Source organism: Physcomitrium patens, chromosome 25, assembly GCF_059467195.1.
Source record: "Physcomitrium patens ecotype Gransden chromosome 25, ASM5946719v1, whole genome shotgun sequence".
Lineage (NCBI taxonomy): Eukaryota > Viridiplantae > Streptophyta > Bryopsida > Funariales > Funariaceae > Physcomitrium > Physcomitrium patens.
In genome coordinates, this window is record NC_143434.1 from 7,001,860 (window position 1) to 7,027,391 (window position 25,532).

The following is a 25,532-nucleotide window of genomic DNA, read 5'->3' on the forward strand; positions in this document are numbered from 1 at the left end:
ACACTAGAAGGAAAGTAGTCAATTACAAGCAAACATCCCTTGAGAGCTAAATTCATATTAATTTCAGTGTCTTCTACATGGAGCATGTAGATTTTGTTAGGAGATGTATTTATCATGTTTGTCACCCCCTACTACCCAACTAATATCTGGAGACAAAAGCACAAAGAGATCACTTTATAAAAACTTCTTTAAATAGTGTTTCTTTGCCTTTTACATTCGCAGCACCCAATTCACAAATTAGTCTTCAGTCAAAAATTAACAAAAGAAATTGTCTTGTAATATAAAACTTCCACGTTTGTAACCAAGGACACAAAAGGACTTAACAATACACCGACTCCACCTCTGCCAAAACCATTTAGTTTGAACCAACACCCAAGGACAGTCTCAACAATGATTCAAAAGAATACCAATCAAAGTTGGATAAACCCTAATCTGTGTTCTCAAACAAAGAGTATGTCGCAACGTACGAAGGATAAATTTAAAAACTCTATCAAAGTATGGATTTTAGTTGGATGAGTATGATCTGACCAAGCAAGAGTATGTTGAGTTTTATGAAGGTGGGTGAAGGGTATCAGTCTCGGTGAAGGAAGGTCCACAGACTGAGAAAGAAAGAGTGATGGTAGTCTCTAGGCCTGGGGTTCAAGTTTAGAAATAGCCGAAGCAATTCATGGGGTCTTCCATGTGGTTTCTGACCTGGGTCTTACCGGAAATAGATGGAATAACCACACATACTTGTTTCATGTGGTTGCGTCACAGGGCTGTGGACCGCACTTCAAAAGGAACACGAGGATTTGTAGGGCTGCGTGCTCTACTTTTGGCAGATCCCGACTATTATGGTGCAACACATGTAGCGTTTCGAAAAAGTGGAAAGAGATCGCATCGATCTCCTGTCCTGAACACCATTCTTAGCTTGTGTTTCAGAAAGGCGTGTGCTGCAGCGAGGCAGCGAGAGTTACGGCGGGAGGCCTCAACCGTTAGCCTGGAACGTCGCCGCAGTCACTGGACGCGCTTGAGCTCGTTCATCACACCTCCCTAGCTCCTGCGTATCATCCGCCCCAGCCATCTCCCCCCCCCCCTACATTTCCTCGATGTGTTTCCTCGTGCGCTTCTGTGTTCTGTCGGGTTCTGGATCTCTCGACTAGTTTCTGAATCTTTATGTTGCACCTCGTTACTTCAGTGCGCTGTAATCTCGAACACACCTCAGTCTATCAAATTGTAGCGGAAGAGGGTCGTGACTTCTTCACGCATCAGTGTGCAGAGCCGATCTCAGTGCTTTTGTTCTCCTCTCTTGAATCAGTGTCTCTTCGACACTCTCACACACGAAGGCCAGTAGTTTTGCTACACTCAAGTTTGATTCGAAACACGCGCGCGCATCCTAGTTGCTACTATCAACTTCGGATCTGCTTGAATGAAATCTGGATTTGGCCTCGAGTATTATCGGATTTCCTTTTGTTAGCAGAAGTGGTATTAGGAGTGTCCACTCACCATCAGGATCTTCCAGAATCGTGAAGTTGTACGACTTTCACAAACGCAAATTCGTTGCATTGCTGCATTGTTTACTTTAAGCTTATGCATCATTAGAGTGATCAAAGGTGATCGATGGAGGAAGAGAGTGACTTAGGGAGCTGTAGTTCCTCAGTTGCGATACCGTACAAGTGGGAAGCAGTTCCTGGAAGGCCCATTATAGAGCCCTCGCCGGTAGTTGAACCATGGATGAGCCCGCTCCGCCCGCCTCCATGCATTCGAAGCTCTCCTAAACCACAGTCTTTCACTTTTGAAGGTTTTGAACCAGATCTACCTGCATTGCCTGAGACGCAACTTGCCGTGAAGGTTTTGAAGAAGTTGAGTAGACTACGACGGAAATCCGTCAATGCCACGTCGTGCTTCACGTCCGATGCTGCCCGAGTTATAGAGAATAGTGGCCAGTTGTTTCCCTTAGAAGATCTCGACAGTTCTTATGATTCCGATGTTGTGAGCGATCAATCCGGCACACCATGCTCTTTGGCCTCCAGTGAGTCTTCTTTCTTTGGCTCTAATAACAGTACACCATATGTTAATATCGCTACTCCCTCTTCTCCCTCCACGGTCAGTGCACGGCCATCCTCATGCCGCGTGGAAGACGCCGATTCTCAGGGCGAAGAGGATGGATCTGACAACGAGAAGACTCTTTGTGGACCCCACGAATCGGCTTGGCACCAGCCTCTCGACGAAGTCCCAGCATGCGAAATCCCTCATAAATGGCAATTGCGAAGATCTTACTCCACTCTTGTCCCTGCACTTCTGCGGAACTCCACATCCTCCCGCAGCTTCAAGCGCCTCTCCCTTGTACGCACACTCCGAAACTTGGCTTAGAAATTGGGTAGTTACTTGTACTTATACTACAATCCCTTACATCTGTGCGGCCAGTGTAGTTGACCCCCGCCATTGAATATTTCCCCGCTGCGGTTTTCAATCGGGAGGATTAATACATTAGTGCTGTTTACTTGAACGCATCCAGGGTAGACGAACCGATCCTCCAGTGAGAATGTCGCCCCGGTAGACTGAGAGTTGGAGCCGGATCAACACGTTAATGCTGTTAATTTTGTCTCATCGGCCATTGTGGTAGAATCTTCTCTTCACGCATGATCACTGTCGATACGAGGTGATAGTGACAGATAGTGGAGGTAGATCACTGACCAAATAGTGCTGTCATAAAACACCCAAACATCATGCGTCCTACAGTCATTTACAACTATCCCGTGTAGCTGCAGAGGCTAGACTGCCCGCCTCACGGGAGATGTCCATGTAAATTCAGTGCGGAGTATTTCCATCTGTGATGCCAACGTCTAAGACGATGTAACCGGCTCCTTTTTAACTTCACCACATTAGCTGAAATCTGTGTTCATTGCAATCTGTCGAACTATGTCGGGCAGGCATTTTTCGTGAGAGTCCTTGTGGTGTGCACATCACCTGGCTCGTTTCGGTGCTGCACTGCACTTGCACGGTGACTCCTTCAGACACATGTTTGTTGTGGATTCGCTATTACACTTGATGCATCGATGCTGATGTGTACATCTTGTACGAACCTAGTGTTTTCATTTCTGTTTGCAGTGTCTGAACAGCGTTGCGTGGTGTGACTTGAGTGTTGAAGTAGAGATTAAATTCTACGTGACGACGGAATTATAAATTCAATTTTCTGTGCTCTGATGTCTTCAAGTTGTTATGTAATAAATTTGGTATTCCGCTGAATTGCCTTGTTTATTTTTTAGAAGATGAAATGCTATCAAACATAATGTTTCTATTCAAATTAGACGGCTCTCATGCACATCTGTGTCTGACCGGGAAGAGATACGTATTTTAGCATCCAAAAATTGGTAACTAATATGAGCAAATTCATGCGAATAAAGTTATGAATTTCTTCATGACTCTTGAATCTGTGTTCATGCCATCAATTTTTCAATCAGAACGATTTGAAAAATAATATACCCTTTTTTCAGGAACGTAATAAAAAAGTAAACAACTTTAACTTAAAAAACATGAAGGAATTTTTATCAAGTGGTCAAAAGAACAAGAAAAAGAAGCTAGTATAAAGTATTCATGACTTAAACAAAATACAAAAAACTGAGTATTGAGCACAACAACAAAAATTGATTATTATATGTCAAAATTACACATGAAAAATATTTATGATAATTTGTTGTGTATAATAATGTAAGTGATTGAAGTTGAAAGGTGATTTTGAAGGTTCGAGTATAACTACTCTATTCAATGAAGATCTTTACATATACAGCTTTATCAATCCAAAACTCTTAAATGCCGTTCTCCGTAAGCATTCACAGAAAAAGACAAGTTTTACCATGTGGGAAATACTAGAGTTGTTCCCACATTCGAAATGATGTGAAAAAAGACAGTTGCTAGAGGTTCAGCAATGACTTCATTTGATTATCTGAAAGAGTAAATGAGACTACAATTTCATAGAGAGAAAATTCAAATCCTTCAGATCAAAAAGTTAAATAGGTTGGCAAGACAAAAAGTCCCTCAAGTCTAAATCATAAGGACTGGTGTAAAGAACCCAATCATGCCACTATTATGCTCATGTCACTATTATAATAATAAAAATAATCATAGTAGTATTAGTTTTTCTGAAGAAACAAAAATTCTCATGCCAGAGAATCTCATCAATTAATTAAGGCAGCAATATTAAAATGAAAATGCCCACAGGGTATTCATTATGGCATGAACATATCAAACTTTTAGAGCACTAACATACCGTACACTGAAACAGAAATGACCAGGTTGCTAACACAACTCTGCAGATATTGTGAACACCAAACCAAACGGACAAACTTGCTAAACTTCCTTCCTCTAGTCTTGTCTCCGACTGCAACAATATTGCAAACGTCAGGTCAATTAAACCTTTTCCTCGGCTCTGATAAAATTCTGGACTGGTGGAGGCATTGGAAGATGGGCTGAACGAGGGTGATCCTTAGTGACCCCAGAGCCATGAACAAGCCGGCTGTGAGAATATCGATGTCGAGGAGGCAGCTCAGAGGGCGTTCTACTCTTCAGTGCATTGGTACGACCTGCTGCAGACTTCTCGCCAGTCCGTTTGTCCCGGTGACGGGGGCTGGAAGCAGTGGATGAGGCAGGCGCACCGCTTCGCCGAAGGGATTTGCTTTGTGAAGAGGTCTTTCCTCGTTGGTGAGTGTGGTGACTAGGATTTGCCAAAGCAGCTCTGGCCACGCTATCCACTGAAGCATCTCGTGCAGATACGGCCTTCGTAGCTTGTTTGTTAAGGTACACTACATGCGGAGTAAGTCCAACGATCAATTTCCGTAATGGCTCCTCACCAAGGTTGCTGTGTAATGGATTTCCCAAAAGGTTGATTGCCTGGAGGGAATTGTAGTTGGCGGCTAGCTGCCCAATAGATTTAGCTGAGGCGATTTTGTTGAAACTCAAATCAATGAAGCTAAGTTTCAGTAGTCGATGTAGTCCCTCAATCTCGCTAATCTTGTTACCAGCCAAATAGATTTCCCTCAAAGAAGTACAGTTCGCCAAACCTGTGGAAGTTATGATAATCCTTTAGTACCAACAAAAGCAAATGCTTGCCAACCTGAAAATTATGACGAGTGATTGACATAAAATCAATTAATCATTCGTTACACGATAATTTGTGGAACCTAACTATACATCAAGATTTATTAGAATCAGAAATGCCAGTGGTTGCAGTACATAATATAAAATCTAATTGCAACATACTTCACATAATATTGAATGTTATGTGACACTCACCATGTCCAATTCGAATAATTCGATTATGTGATAGGTTCAGCACACGGAGTCGAGAGAGTTCACGGAGCCCTTCTATCACAACTATCTTATTTCGTGACAAATCCAATGTATGTAAGCTCTTTGGAAGACACCCGGGTAACATGCGTACTGCACCAGAGGAATCATATTAGTACATAACTCGAAAAAAGACTGATTACTTAGAATGCAGGCTACAGAGTCAAGGCCAAGATCAAATCAGCCACACGTAGTACTTTAATTTCAATCATACTATGTTACAGGGGAACACCTACAATATAACATAGACCAAAGCTAACTGTCAATTGCTACACAAATTTACATCCATGCAATGACCATTGCGTACACACCGATAGCGTTGGCAGAGAGGTTGAGAGTTTTCAAATTATTGTGCGCGCCAAGGGGTGGAGGTAACTTTAATCCCACTCCCGAGAAATGAGCCACTGTACAAAGTGGATTCACAGACCGAGCAATAAAGCTTGCCATTTCACTGTCAGCATCTATCAGTTGCTCTCCCTGATGGTTTCTACGGTCCACAAGAGCGATTCCATCTAGATGCATCTGATCAGGTCGAGCTCTAGCCCGGAAAAAGGAAGCGGCCGGTGCTGAAGGCTCTGTATCTGAGTAAGCTGTGGGCTCAACTTCTTCATCTGCTAAGAAGGGAGTTGGTTCTATACTCCTAATCCACTCCTCAACCCTTGACAAATTAGGCCGGTCTAGCTCAGACGCTCTCGCGTCTTGCTTAGTGTGGTCATTCTCATCGTGCCCAGCAACTAAATCCAAGTTCAAATCTTGAAAGTGACCAGATATGCAACCATCAGGGACTCCATCAACTCCAGCCGAATTATGTGACTTAACATTGTCAGCATCAAATTCCGCAATGTCATCTTTTTGTAAGAAAGATCCACTACGTATGCTCTCGGGGTTATGAACATCACTCCTGGGATAATATGCGTCAAATTCCAACCTTGAGGAACCATTGCAGTAATCGACATCTGAGGAATATCCAGTTGCACCAAAAATTAGTAATCTGTCAGATCTGCTAAGAGTAGAACTCGCAATCAAAGCATCTTTATCGCGATGGTTGTACGATGTGAAATTATTAAAACCTTTCATAAGGGTTAATGCTTCAGGACTACATTACCTTTGTCAGAAGACCTCTCATTCAAGAAAAGATCTTTGGCATCTCTTTGATCAATTTCTGAGTGGGGACCTTCAACTAGACCTTTTGGCAAGTGAATGGAGGAGTCCTGTCTGCTGATACCTTGATATGATGGGCTTCCTTGAGAATGATGTGCCAAATCTTGTTCAGTTGATTGACCTGTAAGTTGCTGAGATATAAGCCCCAGTTCGTACAGACCTCCTTCACTACGGGCTTTCTTGAGGAAGTGATCTGCATCTTCACCATGGCAGAGTTGATCATCCTCCAAGTCTTTTTCCAATGGGTTCAGACAGGAGTCATCATGGTAAACACCTGGATCACTGGCGTAATCTCCAACACCTTCCTCATCAAAGATATGCCCTGCTGCTGTGCCAGACTTGCAAGCCATGTTGGAGTGGAGCTCATAATATGTAGCAGATGCATCGCCCGCACTAGACCCTGAGTGCCGTTCATCTGGAAAAAGCTGACCACTACGTGATCCCTCGGAATGACGCCCAGTCCGGATACTGCGAGAATTTCGGTCTTCTGCAATGAACAGACAATTGAAGTCATCAAATCGCCAGAAACTATAATTGATTAAAGACCGAAAAACAACATGTACTCCATTACCTGAGAATTCACAGGAAACAACGTTACAAACGTTTGTCATGAAATCCTCCAGAACGCAAACTAAGAACGTTACTACTGTGCCGCCAACTAAGACTTTGAAATGACTCTGTGCGTACTCTCAAACTCTTCCTCCTCGTCACCCTCGTATGCACCTTCCACAAATGCTTCGGCAGCCTTCATACCGCCGGATATGTGGTTATCGTGGCTATGGGCCTCATCGTTTTTCATCTTATTTACGCCTGTTGTATCAAATTCAAATAATTCAGCGTGACTTGCTTGTGAGACTTCGACGCAAGGAGAGTCCCTGCATGACACGTCACCTTGTTTTACCCATTCTGTTATGGAAGAAACAGATACTAGCTTCTTAGACGTGTTGCCAGCAGGCATAGTCATAAGACTGCTATTGTCATTCGCAACACTATTAGTGCTGTCATCCTTTGCAATGAAGTCTTTCTGGGAACTCTGAGACAAACTGTCACCGTCTTTTGAAGAGAGTTGCTTCCGTGATGACCCCCACACACTTTCACTCTCTGCACATTCTGCAGAAGTGATACTCTGTCCCATGGCATAGAAATAAGTATTTCGATCAATACGTCAATTGTCACCAGCCAGTTCATGGGACATCACCATAGGAAGGAATTGCATTTGTTCACGGCCACAGTGGACAAGACTACGACCCATGGAAGATCACGTTCACTGAACATTCATGGGACCATCAACATAACAGTGCGTTGCTTAAGAACATATAGAATTAACCAACACGATAGAGCGAAAGAGAAACAAATACCTTCAGTTTAGTCTTGCAAACAAACATTGATGTCAAACAATGTATCTTGCCCATGATCTCTCTATGCTTTCCACAAAGCTCGCAGGAAATCGCGAAGTCGATCACTACCTTCCTCAAACCCCTTTCCTCCACACGTACCACTCCCCAAACAAAAAATATTTCCCACTGAAACCACCCTCGCTAAATTCCATCAAGATATGAAGGTATCTTGTAGCTGTCGTGTAAATTTTAGAGGTAACATGCTCATATTACTCAGTTAAAACAATTGTCTACTCCCTCTGATGTTGTACACGGTACCTTTTTGAGTTCGTTTGTTTTCTTTTAAATTTTATAGTTTAACTCTATCGCTTAAGTAGTTGAGGACCAGCACTAAAATCCAAATACGAGATTGATTACAATGTAGTAGAACCACAAGGATAAGAGGCCATATCCTGACCCCAACCCAGCTGTCTACATTGATTTCAATCAAGGGATCACGCCAAAAACAATATTAGCCGTAATCCAATGCCAACCCCTGCACCATGCGACAAGCCCTCCAGACCTGTGAGTGTCTAGCCTTCTGATGTCCAGCGAGGGCTGGGCAACTGCCAAGGCCCCACACCTGCCCACCGGTGCGAGACGGATAAATAATAAAAGCTGCCAGAGTGAACCCTCAGTATCACAAAAAAATTGATATAAGTCCTCCGAAACCTCTCTCAACCATGACCTGCAAAATGCATGACGAATAACAGAACAATAAGAACATGTCGAGTACCACAACACCACGGCAACACCACGGATAAGACGAAAGGTGAATATCGACGATGATCGACGTGCACAAACCGCACCAAATACCAACACGACAAAACCAGCCTATCAATGATTCGTGACTCTAGCAATTATATATAAAATTGATAACAATATCACTGCAAATTAGGTCAACTGTACTCGTTTCCGAGATTCGTACAAGACATAAGTTTGGTTCATACTACATATACCCTTCACCTTCATGCAATCCAAAATATAAAAAAATAAAAAGTGAGCACTAGATTCGTGACAAAGACGAAATAAGCCTCCCACAACTCGGTCTCTATCAAGGATGGAAACCAGCAAATAACAAGCAAGTTCACCGCTAATTCCCCGAATCAAACGCTCTGGTATTCCACCACGGCGAACGCAAAGAGAAAGGTTACCACCTACCAACTGCCACAACCCGGGCTCTTAGAGCATCAAATCAACCAACAATCCGCAGAACGCGAACTTTGACCAAATTCTTGGCAAGCCGAAAACAGTTAACAAACAAATCCACACAAGCCTCCGCACAAACCGCTCAACCACTCTCAATACCGTAGCAACTGAAGCTCACTGCAATCAATCAGATCTCAACCACACACCGACACCCCTGCCGTCGCAATTTCACACAAAACCACACTTCAACTTCACAAACTCGATCAATCACAAGCACAAGCTTCAGTCCGTTCCACGCGCCTCTAACCTACATACCACGTCTTCTCCGCGTCATGCGACACAGCAGCAACGACGCACACAAATCCAGCTATACAAGCAAAAAGCTTCGCGTGACTTTGATCTCCACACACACGCGCGCGGCACTAATGTTCAGTCCCGCAACCAAAGCACGACCAGGTGAATTACCTCGGGAATCTCACAACTAAAGCCGTTAAGTTAGATTCCGCACGTCAGACTGATTCCACGATTGTATTCTTGTAGATGAGAATGAATACAAGATTAATGCTGGGTGGTGCTAGGGCTGCGCGCAACCGGAGGGACCAAGCGACACCAATTCCACGCACCGCCGCTGCTGTGACCTTTCCTTTCGCGCTTCGAGATCGCCAGTGATCCTTCTCGCATATCCATTCAAATGCCACATATTCCTGCCGCGCGTTCCCTCCCGTCTGCGTCCCCTTCTGAAGCGGTCCCCACGCGGCAGAAGCTCACTGTCCCGCCACCAGCAGCCAGAATTTTCCGAATTAGATGAATGCCATCATTCGTTGTAGGACGAAAATGGGTTTAGCTGTTCCTCTGTCTGCTTCCATCCCCATGCAGACTCTCCGATGTCTGCCTGTGGTGCGGTTCTTGCAAAGATCAGGCAGTGGACTTGTTGATTTCGGGTTGTTATGAGCAGACTTTCGTGTTCCCAAAGTAGACTTTGCATTTCTTCGCTGTTCTTCTGCACTTTTGACGGTACGAAAGTGGCATTACTTATAATTAGTTGGCGGAGTCTACACGCATGGCTGTCTGCGAAACGGGCTGTTTTGAACCTAGTGGGATCGTTAGTGGCTCAAACTCTGCACAAACTTGCGTTGGCTTTGAATGTGCGATCATCGGTGGGTTGAGGGCGTGGAGCGGGGTTAAGGGGGTTTTGCGAGGGAGGTACGATGAGCCAACGGCAGCTGGTAGTGGCCGTGGAGGCCACAGGAGCGCTGGGTCCGTTCTGGTCCGTGCTGCTCACTGAGTATGTTGACAAAATCGTCAGGTTGTTCCTGTTCCTTAATCGCCTCCTTGTGGAATTATGCTGCATCGTAGTTGGAAGGAATTTTTCTGTTGTCGATGTTTTGTTCTGATTTTGAAATTGGTGTGCCTGTCCCTACATGCTTAAGTTTTTATATTGGAGAAGATTTCTAATGCATTCAAGTTTGTTCGATTAGCCGGAATTTATTACATATCCAATGGAGATTTTTGTGTAGATGTAGTTCCGTCAGTTTGTGTGGTTTACGCCATCTGCTTACATGAATTGATGACGATTCTCTCACTAAAGGCATTACTGATTTGCAAAATCATGAGTATACTTGCCGACCTGAAGGGATATTGAATAGAAGGCAGATAGCAATGTTGTCTGTAATTCATCAAGATTCTAGAAGTCTTCAAATTTCATAGTTGTAATTGATGGTCCTCACCGTAGCTTAGACTGATTCTTCTAAGTCCAAGCAACAAGTTCATTATTCTATTCGACTCTTAGTTTGATGTTTTCTACATGCAAGTAGCTAAATGTTGCTTATCATCAGGCTTTTTGAACCAAATGTATTTTTTTCTCTCAATTTTAATTTGACACGTGTTGGTATTGGATGGATATGTTGGTGTAGAGCATTTTTTGACGAGTCGAATAACCAGGTAAATTCACACATTTATTGTAATAACCTGTCACGTTTTAAAACAGCAATGCTGATTTTTGCACGGGGTAGTTTTTGTATGATTTCTGAATACAACTATCTCACACAGCTATCTCAGAAGTATTTAATCATTTTGTAAACAATGCGCAGAAAAATGGTTCTTCACCTGGAGAAGTGGCTTTGGTTGTCTTCAAGACTCATGGATCACATTCTGGTATTCATCGTGTTGTATGTTTTTTCACCTCTGTTTGCGATAGTTTTACCATTGTAATCAAATTGGGGTCTCATAACTGATAAACTTTCCATGTGTGGGTCGGTAGATTTTCTGCTCTGGCAAAGTGGGTGGACATCGAGTATGGATCTGTTCTTCAAATGGTTGTCGGCTTTAACTTTTGAGGGTGGTGGTTTTAGTGAAGCTGCTGTTGCCGAGGCTTTGGCTGAGGCCCTCATGGTAATAATCCTAATGTATTATGTACTCCCATCACCATGATTTCATGCTTCAATTTACTAAGATGCTCTTCTATGCAGGAATGGACAATTTCGTATGATTTGTATGAACTTAATCTGCAGGTTATTTGATTTTTCGTGGCCACGCAGGATGCTCAGATTGAGGATTTCTGATGTATTGGTTTTGTGAATGATTTCGGTTTAGTATGTTCTCAAACTAGAATAGTTTGTCGCTTCTTGGTTATGACTTCTGAGCAGATGTGTTGTCCAGGACCCAAACCTCCGACTGTTCCTCAACACAAGCATTGCCTCCTAATTGCAGCGTCGAATCCTCATCCCATTCCGACGCCTGTAATGCGACCACCAGTCATTCTCCTGCCAACCGGACAAGCAGAACTTCAGTCCGATAAATGGTGGCTTGCGGATGCTGAAACAGTTGCGAAGGCTTTTCCACCAGTAAGGACATGTTTCCTTTTCAGTTATTGTGGTTGTATTGTAGTTGGAGGTGATCTGTCATGATTTTGAGCACAGTGGTCAATTATGAATTGCGAAATTTCATTTTCATGAGGAGTCGTACTGTATTCTCACATGTTTTCTGTTGTACTGTTCGACTACCTATGGAACATTGAGCAGCAATGAGAGTAGTGTGGGATAATCTCAAAGCAGCGTTAGAGAAAGCATCTTATGTAAGATATCCTACATGTCTGTAGTGCCAGGTGTCACTTTCAGTTATCGCTCCGCGGCAGCTTCCTCTACTCCGTTCTATTTATAATGGAGTATGGTCTCTCTCCCTCTCCTTGTATTGGTTGTTTCGACCTATGTCATGGAGTTCCATTTCAGTGATACATGGCTAAGACGTCCTGACCTGCTGCTTTGCGTGATGCTACTGGTAATGCATATAGTTTGTTCTTATACTGAAATAAATTTCTGGCCCTCTCATTTTTAGCTTCAAGTGATGATGGCAGGCAAAGCGAAATCCGCGGGCTGCTGATACTGGACCTGATTTTTCTAAGCAACACTTAGTCTTAATATCTGAAGGATTTTCCGAGGGGAAATTAGCCTTTTGTCCGGCGGCTGCAGCGTCAAAATACTGCTGTGTCGTCTAGCATATCTGCGAAAGTGAGCCACCATTGACTACCACTACTTTCGCTCCGTCTAATGCAACGGCTAATGTTTGTAAGCATATGTTTCTAAACAGGGTTATCGAGCAACGTCCTCTTCTGAGAAGTATGTTGAGCTGCTTATATCATAATCTGAATGACATTCAAGTTCCTATCTTCTATTCGCTTTTGAGGAGTCATGATATGATCTTCTGTAGTTTAAAATATCGTTAAAATGCATATAATTTGGTCTGAGTTGTTACATATAGCTCTGATTATAGTCTGTTTTTCATGGATTTGATAGTGAAGTCTTTGATTTCCGCCATGCTTTTTAGTTTAGTGCTTCACACAAACATCCATTAATTAAATACCGCAGCCTTGTGATGAGTTTTTATGAATCTCAATGTACAGTTTAGCTGCTGATTGGCCGTCCACAATGCAGATTGTGCGCCTTGTTGAACAGAGGCACATGAATAGCAAGTATGTCTTCCTACTTCCAATTGGCAGTCTGTTCTCGATGTTTCACTGGTGTCATACTTGAATGTATCCGCAGAGAGTAGTAGATAGTAACTGACGGAGAGTTCGCATATTCCACGCAGCTAGTATTTGGTTCTTCAAGTGTCTAATAATTGTCTGTCCTTTGAATTCCGACAGAGAGTGTCAAGGAAAGGCAGAGCTTCTGGTGTTTCGGCTACATTCGTCTCATGGATTTCTTCTTCAATTGGCTGAGAAGAAACTTGTAAGCGACTTCGAATTCTCCTACATGTGTGTGTTAATGAGATTCAGATACTACTAGTAATTACATTCATCTGACCCATTTTTTTAGTAACAAATATCTTACTCCTGGGGTGGTCAAGGTCTACAATGAAGTTAAAATGCTGTCGTTTTAATTCCGTGGACTTACACTGGGCAAGGGTGCCGCGAGTTTTATCTTCTACAACGATGTTTCGTGCAAAGATGGAGTAAATATAGTGGCATTACGTAATATCGGATCACATAATAATACAAGTAATAAACAACCGTGTATAATACTTCAGCAAATTTCTGAACATACTACTTTCTGAATGTTTGATCTTGCACTCTCTTTCTTGCTGAAAAAGTTAAGCCTTCTAACGAAAAAATGGATATGCAGTGTGCTGTTATCCAGCTTCCTTCGCAAACTCTACTTCTGGCGAGCTTTGACAAGCCCGATCGCATGATTGGAATGCTGTTCCCAGGGGTACTCATTTAGATTTCTCCACCTTTTGTCTATTATGTTAAGCTGTGTGTAAGAAGACAGAAGAGATTTGTAATTGGTAAACGTTTTTTTTTTTTTTTTTTTTTTTTTTTTAAATTTTTAAATTGCTCTTAATGTATGATATGCGATCCGGTAGTAGCAGTAGAAGGAACAATATTGCGGGGGGCGCCTCAACACAATACTGCACCATGCCTGCTCTGAAAGTCAATTACATCACGGAGTTTTCTCGAGTTAAAACATGTCACATTTCTATTGTCGGAAAAGCGAAGTGTTGTGTTTTCTAAAAGTACATTTTGGATCTCGGACAGGACATGGTAGTGTTCAAACCGAGTAAGACACAGGGCTCTCAGCAGCCGAGAGGAGCAGTTTCACCAATAGCCGGCACGGGTCAGGCCATGGGTCAAACGTTGGCAGTCTAATTTCTCACAAGGCCAGCTTCAAGCTCAGATTGAGCACCATCTTCTCACTTCTTGGGAGATGGCTATTTTCTTTGTTTTTTTAGTTGATACACCTATATGATCAAATTAAGATCTCTTTTGTTGGATTCTGACCAAATGGTATTTTCTATCCCATGAGGCACTACTCCCAAAATCAATTCCTCATCCATAGTCTCATCGCAAAACCACCACGGCATTTCATAAAGTTGTCTACATTCCAATATGATTGCAATTTCACTCTTTTAATGTTGTTTTCTAGGTTGAGCAAGTTCAACTCCTATGGTTTTACTTGGATCTCTCATTTTTCTTGTCCTCTCCTTGTTGCTCTTCTCAACTTTAACTATTTAATTATGTTTGTGCTCCTACAATCTATCACCTATGCTTTAGTCTTTTTAAAGATGTTTTATAATAAACTACTAAAATAAGCTATGACAATAAATTTTGTCATCCAAAGATGGCTAGCAAGGACATAAACCACAATTAGATTCTAAGATGAAAATACACTCTAATATAATCAAAAGAAAGAAAGTACACAACTAAAAGATAGATATAGAATTGAAATTAGAATGACTATTACCAAATGCAAAAAAGTCTTGAAAATCTTAAATCAAAATAAAGTATAAAAAAGGCATTAAGAGTGACAAAGATCTCACTCTTGTCTTCATGTATACTATCTACTAAAGAAATATATAATAATGTCATATAGGCCATATGACACATGTCCAAATTGTAGTACATAGATCTAATTTATAGGACAAGTTTTTGATATATGCACTACATGGCTAATTTGTAATACAAGAGGTTAAATGTGCAACATGTGGCTTTGTTAGTCAAGTTATCAATCTACATATAAAAACCTAAAATTTAAAATAGGAGTAGAATGTAATTGAATAGGAACTAAAGACATCAAATTGTTCATTAAAGTTAGGATTATATGAAAAAAATCATGGTAGTTACAATAGTTAGAAGAAATAAAAAAATAAAAAAAAAGAAAAAAAAAAAGAAAAAAAGATGAGAAATAGAAATTTCATATAAGTGTAAAGAATGGCAACAAAACAAAATTGGTAAGCTAACATAATTTGGTGTATAATTGAAGACTGGAGGTCCCAATTGTCCCAAAATCATGTCCCATCATATGTTCCAAGTCAAAATAGTGATGAGATGGACTGCTGACCTGAATTGAGAATAAAGTGAAGCAAGGATTGTTGAAACTCACACATTATTGGGACAATTGGTTGAGACATAGCACACAGTAGTAGAGAATAAACTAGCAGTGGAGCAATGAACAAGGAAGTAGACAAGGAAGGATGAGGGGGTTAGTAAGGAAGATTGCGAGGCCTTTGTTGCTTGTAAGGTTGAAGAAACTATGTCTCAAGGAGCCTCCTAACAACGTGAGGAAAACTACATTGCAAGACTTGACTACCATGATTTTGGCTGTGCAGCCACCTCTAAGCAATGTCGTAGTAGTTCAGAGACAAGCATATGCTGAGTGAATTGATTTTGGTTGAAGTACTGACTACGATAGAGAATTCAATTAGGGAGAATCCAAACGGCTAGAATCTTTCTCTGGTAATGGACGTGTATCAATTGAAGAAAAAGGGAAGCGGCCTGCCTGCACGAAGCAAGAAGATGACACTGAAGATAACCAGGATCTTCTCTCTTATATAACTCAAAAAAGGGGTACTAAATTACCAGGGTGGGGGACGTTAGACACACAAGTGCTTATATGCAAGACCAAAAATGTCGCCAATACTAAAAGATGAATCATCAAAATTGATATTTCACACTATCCAATCACTTCTTCCAAACAATTTCTATGATTGATACAGTGTTCTAGACAAAAAAAAAAAAAAAAAAAAAAAAAATCATTCGATGAGACATAACATACAATTGTCGGCGATGTTGACTGAAAAAAAAAACACGAACTACCTTGTTTCTAAGATAAGATTTCACATCTTCCTCAAAAAAGTTCGCAATATACAGAAATTTGGAAATCGTATCACTCCACTCGCTGCAATGATTTCCAACTATCCACACAGAACAACCGTGAGACAAACAAGAAGATGGAAACGAAGATGTACGAATATAAGTAGCATGCCGAAGAAGTAGCATACTTCAGTCGTTCCAACAAGCAGTTAAAAGCTCAGCTTGAGGCGTGCTTGGCTCCAGCTAAGAAATAAGCTTGTCATTGCGTCAGCGACGCACATGGAAGAGCTCAGCGCCATCAACGTCGAGAATAAAGAGGTTCACATTCATGCTCACAACACTAACGGTGGTAGAAAAAACCTCAAACTATTTCTGTATGTCACTTTCACTAGTAAATAACAATCTGCTAACGCTAAATTTCTGGGAGATGCAACCGCTACACTAAACAAAAATCGTTACTATGGGAATAGCAAAGAAAAGAAAAGAAAAGAAAGAACAGAAAAAGGTAAAAAGAACAAAATCCTTCAAAATTTGTTCACGGCTATTATGCAGAATGTAAAGTTGACTAAGCGGCCATTTTTGCATTCAAATATGTTTGTCCACAAACCGCCTAACATTGCATTAGGCTCATTCTGATATCAAAAACCTCAACTCTACCTTTCCTTTCATTCATCTAAGTCAGACTGGAAGGGCGAAATGGTTTAACTGGGAAAAGAGACGGGTGCATGGCCTATTCATCATGGAACGCATCCATTAAATACAATTTACTGAAACTCTGTGCAGCAAACCTGCATGAAACACCCAAACACAACATAGTTAGTTTAGAGATGTCATTAAACGGTGGTTGAGGTATGCAAGGAATAAGTTCAGGACTTAAAACTAGATGCATACACTCAATGTAGTAAATAATAATCGGTTATGTGATGAAAATTACTTCGAATGACTGTATACGACCAAACAAATGGAATCTTACCCGTTCACTTGACTGCAGTAATTCGAAATCTGATTAGTTATCAGATAGCTGTCAAGCCGTGAAGGTTCCGGTAGAGTTTTAAAGATAGGATTGTTCGGTTCTTCCTCAGGAAGAGGCTCCTCTCCAGCAGCTCTTCGGGCAGCATTCTCAGTTCTGATAAACCAAATTCACAATGTCTCAACCAATCTAATTGCCAAATTCCTTTCATCATTTCAACATCTCTTATAGATTGAGAGCAGTTTATACGAACATCACAAATAACATTGACGTTGGCGTAAAACATGAAAAGTATATACTACTAGTACTACTAATAATGATAAATGCAATCCAGAATACCTTCTCTTTTGCAACCAGGTTTGTTGCTGAACTTGCTGCCTTGACAAGTTACGATAATAATATTGGAACTGCACACGTACAAGCATCAAAGTTGATTAATGGAGTTTCTTCACAATGCGATCTGACATCATGTATTCATGTGATGAGCAGTGCCATTAGCTACGCTAATTGCATGTCAACAGAATAAACACTCATTCATGCATCAGTAAACAATGTTCCAAGTTAAAATTCGGGTTCGGGGCCTAGTCATGTTTGGACGAAACCTAACAAAATACGATAGGAGTAGTTAGGATTGTTAGAGGCTCACAACAGGGCCACAACTAACAATACGACATACCTTCTGCTGCTCCATGGAAAGATCGTCCATACACTCGATCAAAAATTCCAGATTCTTTTCCATGAAAGGATTTGTGGATAGGACAAGCCTATCGAAGTCGCACTGTACAAGTCCACCCAATTCGCAAGTCGGTGAGTAAATAACGACAACGAGAATCCAAGGCAGCAATCATGAAGGCTCAAGAATCCACATCTGAACATTTTGTTGCGTAATTCGAAATACCTGAGTAGCTTGTACGTCGGGTTCCAGCTCAGTCATCATGGAACTCACAAGCGCAGAGTTGCAAATTTTCACCTGCGATTACCGCGGATAGAACATGAATAAAATGGAAATTAAATGCAATACCTGCAGCTGCAAACGCATGCGAAGGTCACATGTGTTTAAAGACTTACTGGAATTTCCTCAAAAATGTCTTTCCAGGTTAAATTCTTCTCCCTCAGCCTGCAATATCGTAAAACATGTCTAGTCAGAGGAGTTCATACATTATAACCAACAAAAGCAATTCAACCTCAACAGAGTACTTGTTCGAATGATATAATGCAATGACATGCAAGAATGTGGACAAAGCCTGCATCGGATAGACTCACTTCTCTCCAGAAAAGGTTTGGGTGCGATAGAGCTCCATGAAACCCTCCGCTAGCTTCAATGCTTTCAACGCCAACACTCCTTGGCTGGAACGAAGAGGATCATAAATGATGCAAACACATCTTTTGATGTTCTCCTGCGACGAAAGTCTTGTAAGAGGAATGGGAACCGAAATATTGGAAGTGTGACGGAAAAAAAAGGTCTTGTGAAAATAGGTCATCCGGCAGAATCTCACCTGGTAATTCATAAACGTCTCGATGAGCTCCACAGTTTGGAACGACCCCATGTATGTTGATTGATACCTGTGATCCAAAAAACGGGACGGGTTGAGCTCTACACAAAAGAAAAGGAACAAGAAAAGAGGTGCAATTTGAATTTCGCAGCAATTCTCCCATCGAACATAATAAACTCATCCCTGACTCTTTATCCATCGAAGAACCCTGTTCCCTGGACCTATGGTACGCAAATGAAAATAGGATACAGTAAAGACCAACGCACACATCCACCGATAGTTAATTTGCTTATAGACATCGAGAAATCAGTTCAACGCGACCGGACTTGGAAAAAGTAAGATTACAATCTCAGGCCATCTTCATACTGTAGGATCTACATACTTCAATCCGATGCAAGATTAAAATGTACAGGGAAGTTGAATCCATATTGCGCACAGCCAGCACAGCACACGACTCTCGATACTTCAAAAGCAAGGAGTGCCAAGATCAACTGTACCAGCCAACCGTGTTGTTGTCAACGTTGACTTCTCGAAGACAGCGCATCATCTCCAATTGATAATTCGCCCCGTCAGTATCCAATTCATCCTCATCTTCCCCACCTCGGCTCTACGCACACCCAAGGACGTGAACGAACCAAAGTAAGCTAAATTCCATTCGAAAAGAAACGATTCGTACATTTGAAACTGGTAAGGTGATGAATCAACACAAAGACTAGCTAAACCGCCAACAATAATTACGTCCCAGCAGGATTTCTTCAAGAATTAAAATCCTACCACTAGCACAAATCAAATCATTGGAATACCTTACAGCAATTGCTCAATATACATCCGTAACTCCTACAGTCTGTACTAAATTTATGCAACAACTGTCAATACGAAAAAGTAAAAAAAGGTCTCAGGACATTCTGCTTCATTACACAACAAAACCCTTAGTTCCGAAGCATCATCAATTACAGAACGAGGTGCGCTTGATCAAAGCGCGAAATCTTCAAGATCCCCTTGCATTGATGTGATTAAAACCTATAAATATTGCAATATGGACGTACTAAAATCATAGAAGCCGCTTCAGCAGAGATCCATCCAGCACTGAAACAAAAACCAGAAACATCAGCAAGGGACATACCGGAAATGGAAAGCAATTGGTGACTTCGAGGATGCTTCCGATGTCAAGTCCAAGCAGTTGACCTGTCACAAGCGCAGGCATGCACTCTTTGCAATGCTTCACGATTTTCAATGCAACCTGCACAGCAAGAACAGAATTACACGCAATTACTACCAAAAACTCAATCGAATGCCAAAATAAGCACAAGAGAAAAACTCGGCTCTTCCGCAACACACACATGAAGGGGTAGGAGCAGCATACCAAGCCCTCGATCTGGACCGTCCTCAAGGGCAAGGCCTCCGTCTCCGTCTGTGCTGCCTGGGCGAAGGACCGCATTGGAGCTGCCACAAAAATCCACCAATAAGCCCCAAAACCATGTACAACAACCCCAGCAGCGCGGAGTCACTGAGTGAAACCCTAAATCACTAAAACTCTGCCAAAACTGCACCAAACAATTTCAAAAGCTTCAGAGCTGTGGGAGGGGAACTTACGAGGATTTCCATCCGCCATGGCCAGAGCGAAGTGGAAACGCTAGAGAAATCGACGGACTGCTCGACGAGCTGCTCCAAGCGCAGCGACTTCGCGAAAGGCCAGTGCAGACTTCTGCTCTGTGCTTTGATTGCTTGACGTTAGGGCTCCTGATACCCGGTTCCTGGAAGGGTATCATATGTTTTGGTCGGGTATATATTGGGGGGTTAGGGTATAAATTTGAGGGTCCATATCGGAATCCTTCTTCTGGTTGTCACTTAGAGCATTGGTACCCATCAAATCTCAACGTTCAAAAGGTTTTATTGTTATTGGTAGTATTATTATTCTTGGAACATGACAGATTTATTTTAGAAGAATGTTAAATAGACCCAAGTTTTTATTAAATCAATCTATCTATGATAAAGAATATGGTAATCATGAACAAATGAATATATATTATTTTTTTTAAAGAAACAGGTTTCTTGGTTCTATATCTCAATGGTCTTTTTGACTTCTTAATGAATGAAATGGAGATTTTTTGTTTTATTGTTGATATTATTATTTTTGAAATTTAAAATTAAAATGGTAGTTAAGATGATTGCAATATGAACATGACTAAGTAACTATTGCTTCAATAGATGTGATAGTTTACTTGTTCATGAAAAATAAAATGTTATAACATGGAAATGAATCATACAACATAGTGTAAAAAACTTGAAATGGTAGTACTCTATTGCAAGGTATCATCAAAATCTTGAATCATAATTAAGACTTTATTTTTATTTTTTAAAAATATCTGTTTTTTTAACTGCAAGGTACTTTGGCAGTTGTAATCATGCCATTAAAAAAATATCTTGTCAAAATTTAAATACTCAGCAGATGAAATTGGTAAGTATTGTTTTCAATTTTATTGTTCCTTCATTGAAATCAAGATATGTGGTTGTAAAAACATTACATTGTGCATATTATTATCAATTGCCACATAATATTAAATTATTTCACTTATGTATGTGTGTGCATGTATATATATACACATATTTACATATTCACATTTCAATGTTTTAAATACTATTAAAGAATCCTTGGACTCAAACTCACGTCTCATAGAAATGGAGTTAATGTTGCATGTGTTTTTATTTTCTAAATGTAGTTGATTAAAATTTTGGAGTTTTTAATTTTTTTTTTTCATAATTTCATATTAAAAATGGAAAATATATATTATGTGTTTTAAAAACAGTCGTCAATATATACAAGAGAATTATTTGGCTTTATACTTATGAATATTGATCTATGATTTCATCTACTTCTTTCAATTATTAAACAGACTTTCATTATAGAGGACGAGGATTTATTTTTACAAACTTCTATAATAATCCAACTTGAAATTTTGAGCCAAAATTGTAATCTGTTTTCATTTATTTTGGCTACAAATTAGAATGAATGATATTGTAAAATCTTCATGGTATTTTGATGTGTTCAAACTCCTATGATGTATTGTACTTATTTAAGAAATTGACATCATTCTTCACAAGTATCAATTTTTCATTTCATATATTGAATTTAAAAAATAAGAAGACCTGAAATATATTTTTTTAATTGAAAGTTTTGAAATTATGATCCTTACATTTTAGGTTTATTATAAACTATAAATTACAAGTTCAAGTTCATGAATATCAACTTTACATGTCATTGTGAACAATTTGTTTTTTTTGATGAATTGTTTTTGAGGTTTGAGGATAATTTACACTGAAATCAAAAGATTTTTTAAACTATAAAAATTAACTGATATATTATAAGAATCAAAATAATAAACAAGTAGCAAATTTTGTTACAGAACAAGCTTGAAGTCCACAAAGTTGTGCCAAGATTGAAAAGTTGATTGCACTAATGAACAGTGATGTAAATGGAATTCTAATAAATTGTTAAACTCAAATAGTAGTTAAAGGGCAACCACCAAGTTAAATACAAAATTGTTTCTATCCACATGATTTCTTCGTTCCTGGAACTTTACTTTTTGTTATTTGAAAAGATAAGCTTCTTCAATATTCTTTACTTTTGATTGATTAACAGCAGTGTAAGTCAATCTGGATGTAAAAGAATAAGTTTACACATACACCCAACGTTTATATAAAGTACAATAAATATGTTGTTTACCATCACATTAGCTTTTCATCATGTTGTATTGACATAAAAACATGAAACAACACACAGATCAACCTGTTCAAAAATATTTAGCTGTTAAACTGGGTTTTAAGAGATTAGATGTTGGTGATCAGCATGAAACATATTTAGGGCTTGAATTTACTGTTGCTAAATGTGAATGTTGCATCAATGCTCAGTAACAATAAGCTCAGACAACTGATCGCCATCGTGTTTATCCGTAAACCCCACAAATTGTTTTTAGTTTCAAAAGTGGAAGCATTTCTTTAGCAAAAGATAAGGATAATTCATCTGCTAGTTCTACTCATCTAAATCTCATCTCTTGCAAACACTTACATTTGGAAATAAAAGGTTCCAAGAATCAAAACGGTTATTAGCCCCCACCACCTTTATCACCATGAGCTGGAGTAGCTCCACCTGCTGTTGGTCTGGAATGAAAATTTACAAACAAAAGCAACAGTTGGCGAAATTTTTAGCAGCAGCCCAACACATATTTAAATCATCAGATTTAGACATACAAGTTCAATACGCATAGGTCAGGGACAGGTCATGAAAGCCAGCAACTTACAATCCTACATAAACCTTGAACGAATCATAAAGGCCCCATTGTGCTCCAGTGAGAGTGCCAATCATGAAGATTCGTAGTGGTAAGCCTCGTGTAAACAAATTGAACATTCCAATATCGCTTATGGCCTGTACAATTGCAGTTACACAGACGACAGCAGAATGAGCAAGAGTGAATGAACATCTACTCATGTTGACTCCATCATAATAAAATATAAGAGCTGTGGGACATTGTCTGTTAGTCATTCAACCTTTCTCAGGCACTTCACATATCTACAACGTGAGAGTGACTTCAAAAAATGTAATATCTGCAACTTCAAAGTGTCCAAATTCTGAAACTCATCTTGCAACCAAAGTAATTACAAATGCGAGGTCTGTGGATAAAGACTACTGTTTGTGTAGTCTCTCAAATGAAAGTATTGGTTGGGAAATTTGAATAACCTGTCGAATACTTGCGCCCTTTTTGCAATTCAAATAAGACACTAAATTGTCAGCAGGGTGAGACACAACGGCGCAAAGCACTCCCGCAATGTAACCGGCCGCAAAACTGACTCCCAGTTGATAACCTTTCGAGCACTCTTTTTTGGGCACAGGCACCACATGAGCATACAAGGCATCCACTGTGGCCTCAAAACTTGTGAATTTCATCATTGTATCTGGGATATTTGGGAAATGTCAAGATATTCAATAACCTTAGGCTTTGTAGTAAAATCTGTATATTGGAGAGCAGGCGTTACATGTATTACATATTATATTGAACAAAAACAGTGTCAGAGAGAGGAGTCTAACATGGAATTTGACGCCCCCACAAGGGCACGATTCCAGCATATAATCTGTCCAAACGTCATTACTACAGCATCAATAACTGACATCACCAAAATAGCTTAATTGTTAATTCAAATTTCCTCAATGCACCATGCCGAATGACATTACCAATAGCAGTATCCGAATATGACAAATTTCGTTGGAGAGATGTTAATTAGTTGAGATACTACATACGACGTGAAAAATTAATGGCATATACCCTGTGAAACCTTCTGTTGCAAGAAACTTGGACATGCCGTCCGTGAGTCCTTTCGCATATCCTGGCTGAGTTTGAACTCGGACTTTAATGGCTTCGAAAGGGCACAGTGCAATATCCGCTACAAACTCGGCAGATGCAGATCCAGCCAAAAACACTAAGGACTTGTGGTCTGTAGCGAAGGGCTCTCCTGCCATTTCGGCGTACATATGCTTGAAGTACTCGTACAAGCCAAACTTGCATGCTCCTTGTAGACTGTAACCAATCAATGTAGGGCCCCAACCCTTGTACAACCCCTTCAGACCTTGATCCGCCATTATCAATTTAAATCCTGAGCCAATAAACTCGTATTTTCCTGGATCAATCTGGGTGCACACAGGAGAATAATTGATAAGACTGGCAAAAATGGAGTTACAATCTGGATAAAATTTTCACAATAATTTTGTCATTCATTTATTAGACGTTAGCTACAGATAACAAAGAATAGGAATAAGCAAACTGTTGCAAAAAAATGTCAGGAATATATGCACCTGCATATTGCATTTCACGATATCTAGAGGTGTGACTCCGGTATGCGTAATACCACAACTCAAAACGCCCCCAAATGCGCAATAGGCATAAAATTCTCCCGTATGCAAGGGAATTTGACGCGTTTCGCTGATTCCAGGGATCATGAACTTGCCCAATCCATCCCGTCCAGTGCTTCTACCTGTGCTACCCACCCTCTCGTCGAAGCAGGTTCCACTTCTGAACTGCCTGAAAACATCGTCATGGACTTGAGCCAACCCCAAAGTACTCCGTCTTCTACTCCCACATGGTGATGAGGTGCTCACTCCAGCAATTCCAACCAATGCAGATAATGCTCCTCGGCTCCTGTACAAATAGTCCGGCAACAGCCCTTGATTTTCTGAGGCAGTCATTTCCAAGCAATGATGCTTCAATTCACAAGGGCTGCAACGCGTATGCTTTAGGGTTGGGCCAATCCCATCTGCTTGCAAGCATAACGGGAGCTCTGGCGGTTGATAGTTCTGCACACTTCACGGAACGACACTACAAATTCCACATTCGGCAGTACATAAAAGTAACTCGCAATGCCACATAGTAAACGTGACTATTCAGAAAAAAGCTAAACAATGACTGTCGAGCAAGTCAGATCTGCTTAATCCACTTCACGAGTCGACGACGTACAAAACAAACAGCTTCAGATAATTCGGTTACGTGTTGCATTACCGATTATAATCTGCTGAACAGATTTGGGGTGAGAAAGTGTGTCCTTGCGATCGCCACACAACAATCCGAACGAAATCACGATTCAGCCCTCAGAATCGGCATCTCCAATCAAGTCTGTTACACTTGCGCTAACGAAGACGTCCTCCAGGGAACAACTTGATACAAAACTGGTCCAAATATGTACTTCAGCATGCACGCTCAAAGAAACGCACTTTTCAGCAGTTAAATGTGTAGATTCTCCGGTAGGGTGGTCACGTTAGTCACCGAATAAAACAAGACACAGCAGTATAAGGGTAATCGGAAATCAGCATTGTTACGAGTATTGGCTTATACGAGTAGAAAAAGAGCTGACGTGTACGATCTAGGTAACACAAAATTAATTGTATTGCATAACCTGAAATCAGACTTCAACACGCAGATGAAAAA

General features: G+C 40.5%; 5 protein-coding genes and 1 long non-coding RNA gene across 24 annotated transcripts; 3 read left to right on the top strand and 3 right to left on the bottom strand.

Moving 5' to 3' along the window:
- The first annotated feature begins 1,059 nt into the window (after positions 1–1,059).
- Positions 1,060–5,866, top strand: LOC112277158 (uncharacterized). 4 transcript variants are annotated; one of them, XM_073531314.2, is made up of 2 exons: positions 1,060–2,325; positions 3,444–5,866. In XM_073531314.2, the coding sequence occupies exons 1-2, from the start codon at positions 1,600–1,602 to the stop codon at positions 3,567–3,569; spliced, it is 852 nt and encodes a 283-aa protein (XP_073387415.1). In that variant the 5' UTR covers positions 1,060–1,599; the 3' UTR covers positions 3,570–5,866. The 4 variants fall into 4 exon arrangements, with proteins under 4 accessions (XP_073387415.1, XP_024364968.1, XP_024364969.1 ...); XM_024509200.3 differs by having other exon boundaries at positions 3,477–5,866; XM_024509201.3 differs by lacking the exon at positions 3,444–5,866 and adding an exon at positions 2,498–2,874.
- Positions 4,180–9,677, bottom strand: LOC112277157 (uncharacterized). 12 transcript variants are annotated; one of them, XM_024509193.3, is made up of 7 exons: positions 9,477–9,677; positions 7,845–8,550; positions 7,210–7,612; positions 6,431–6,973; positions 5,637–6,281; positions 5,272–5,418; positions 4,180–5,039 (listed from the first exon to the last, which is right to left on the bottom strand). In XM_024509193.3, the coding sequence occupies exons 2-7, from the start codon at positions 7,896–7,898 to the stop codon at positions 4,390–4,392; spliced, it is 2,442 nt and encodes an 813-aa protein (XP_024364961.1). In that variant the 5' UTR covers positions 7,899–8,550; positions 9,477–9,677; the 3' UTR covers positions 4,180–4,389. The 12 variants fall into 12 exon arrangements, with proteins under 12 accessions (XP_024364961.1, XP_024364966.1, XP_024364967.1 ...); XM_024509198.3 differs by having other exon boundaries at positions 7,210–7,296; positions 9,477–9,676; XM_024509199.3 differs by having other exon boundaries at positions 7,058–7,296; positions 9,477–9,676.
- Positions 9,678–9,937: 260 nt separating this feature from the next.
- Positions 9,938–14,259, top strand: LOC112277290 (mediator of RNA polymerase II transcription subunit 25). Of its 2 annotated transcripts, none has more exons than XM_090247340.1 (10): positions 9,938–10,317; positions 10,925–10,952; positions 11,102–11,165; positions 11,272–11,402; positions 11,657–11,854; positions 12,109–12,174; positions 12,364–12,517; positions 12,910–12,978; positions 13,153–13,237; positions 13,631–14,259. In XM_090247340.1, exons 1-7 carry the CDS (start codon positions 10,220–10,222, stop codon positions 12,502–12,504), a joined length of 726 nt encoding a protein of 241 aa, XP_090103466.1. In that variant the 5' UTR covers positions 9,938–10,219; the 3' UTR covers positions 12,505–12,517; positions 12,910–12,978; positions 13,153–13,237; positions 13,631–14,259. The 2 variants fall into 2 exon arrangements, with proteins under 2 accessions (XP_090103466.1, XP_090103467.1); XM_090247341.1 differs by having other exon boundaries at positions 12,941–12,978.
- A 2,383-nt stretch (positions 14,260–16,642) lies between these two features.
- Positions 16,643–20,243, bottom strand: LOC112277620 (eukaryotic translation initiation factor 3 subunit H). Its single transcript, XM_024510174.3, has 12 exons — positions 20,155–20,243; positions 19,925–20,004; positions 19,685–19,801; positions 19,059–19,168; positions 18,565–18,631; positions 18,332–18,465; positions 18,137–18,185; positions 17,967–18,038; positions 17,745–17,846; positions 17,408–17,475; positions 17,072–17,224; positions 16,643–16,886 (listed from the first exon to the last, which is right to left on the bottom strand). Exons 1-12 carry the CDS (start codon positions 20,171–20,173, stop codon positions 16,829–16,831), a joined length of 1,029 nt encoding a protein of 342 aa, XP_024365942.1. The 5' UTR covers positions 20,174–20,243; the 3' UTR covers positions 16,643–16,828.
- Positions 20,244–20,418: 175 nt separating this feature from the next.
- Positions 20,419–23,193, top strand: LOC141044948 (uncharacterized). Its single transcript, XR_016500822.1, has 2 exons — positions 20,419–21,019; positions 21,456–23,193. It is a non-coding gene; the product is annotated as an uncharacterized LOC141044948 (long non-coding RNA).
- LOC112277421 (mitochondrial phosphate carrier protein 3, mitochondrial) lies at positions 21,699–25,520 on the bottom strand. 4 transcript variants are annotated; one of them, XM_024509675.3, is made up of 7 exons: positions 24,407–25,421; positions 23,880–24,241; positions 23,645–23,688; positions 23,297–23,511; positions 22,860–22,984; positions 22,628–22,719; positions 21,699–22,215 (listed from the first exon to the last, which is right to left on the bottom strand). In XM_024509675.3, the coding sequence occupies exons 1-6, from the start codon at positions 24,794–24,796 to the stop codon at positions 22,665–22,667; spliced, it is 1,191 nt and encodes a 396-aa protein (XP_024365443.1). In that variant the 5' UTR covers positions 24,797–25,421; the 3' UTR covers positions 21,699–22,215; positions 22,628–22,664. The 4 variants fall into 4 exon arrangements, with proteins under 4 accessions (XP_024365443.1, XP_024365444.1, XP_024365445.1 ...); XM_024509676.3 differs by lacking the exon at positions 21,699–22,215 and having other exon boundaries at positions 22,401–22,719; positions 24,407–24,911; positions 25,107–25,520; XM_024509677.3 differs by lacking the exon at positions 21,699–22,215 and having other exon boundaries at positions 22,401–22,719; positions 24,407–24,904; positions 25,107–25,519.
- Between the last annotated feature and the right edge of the window lie 12 nt (positions 25,521–25,532).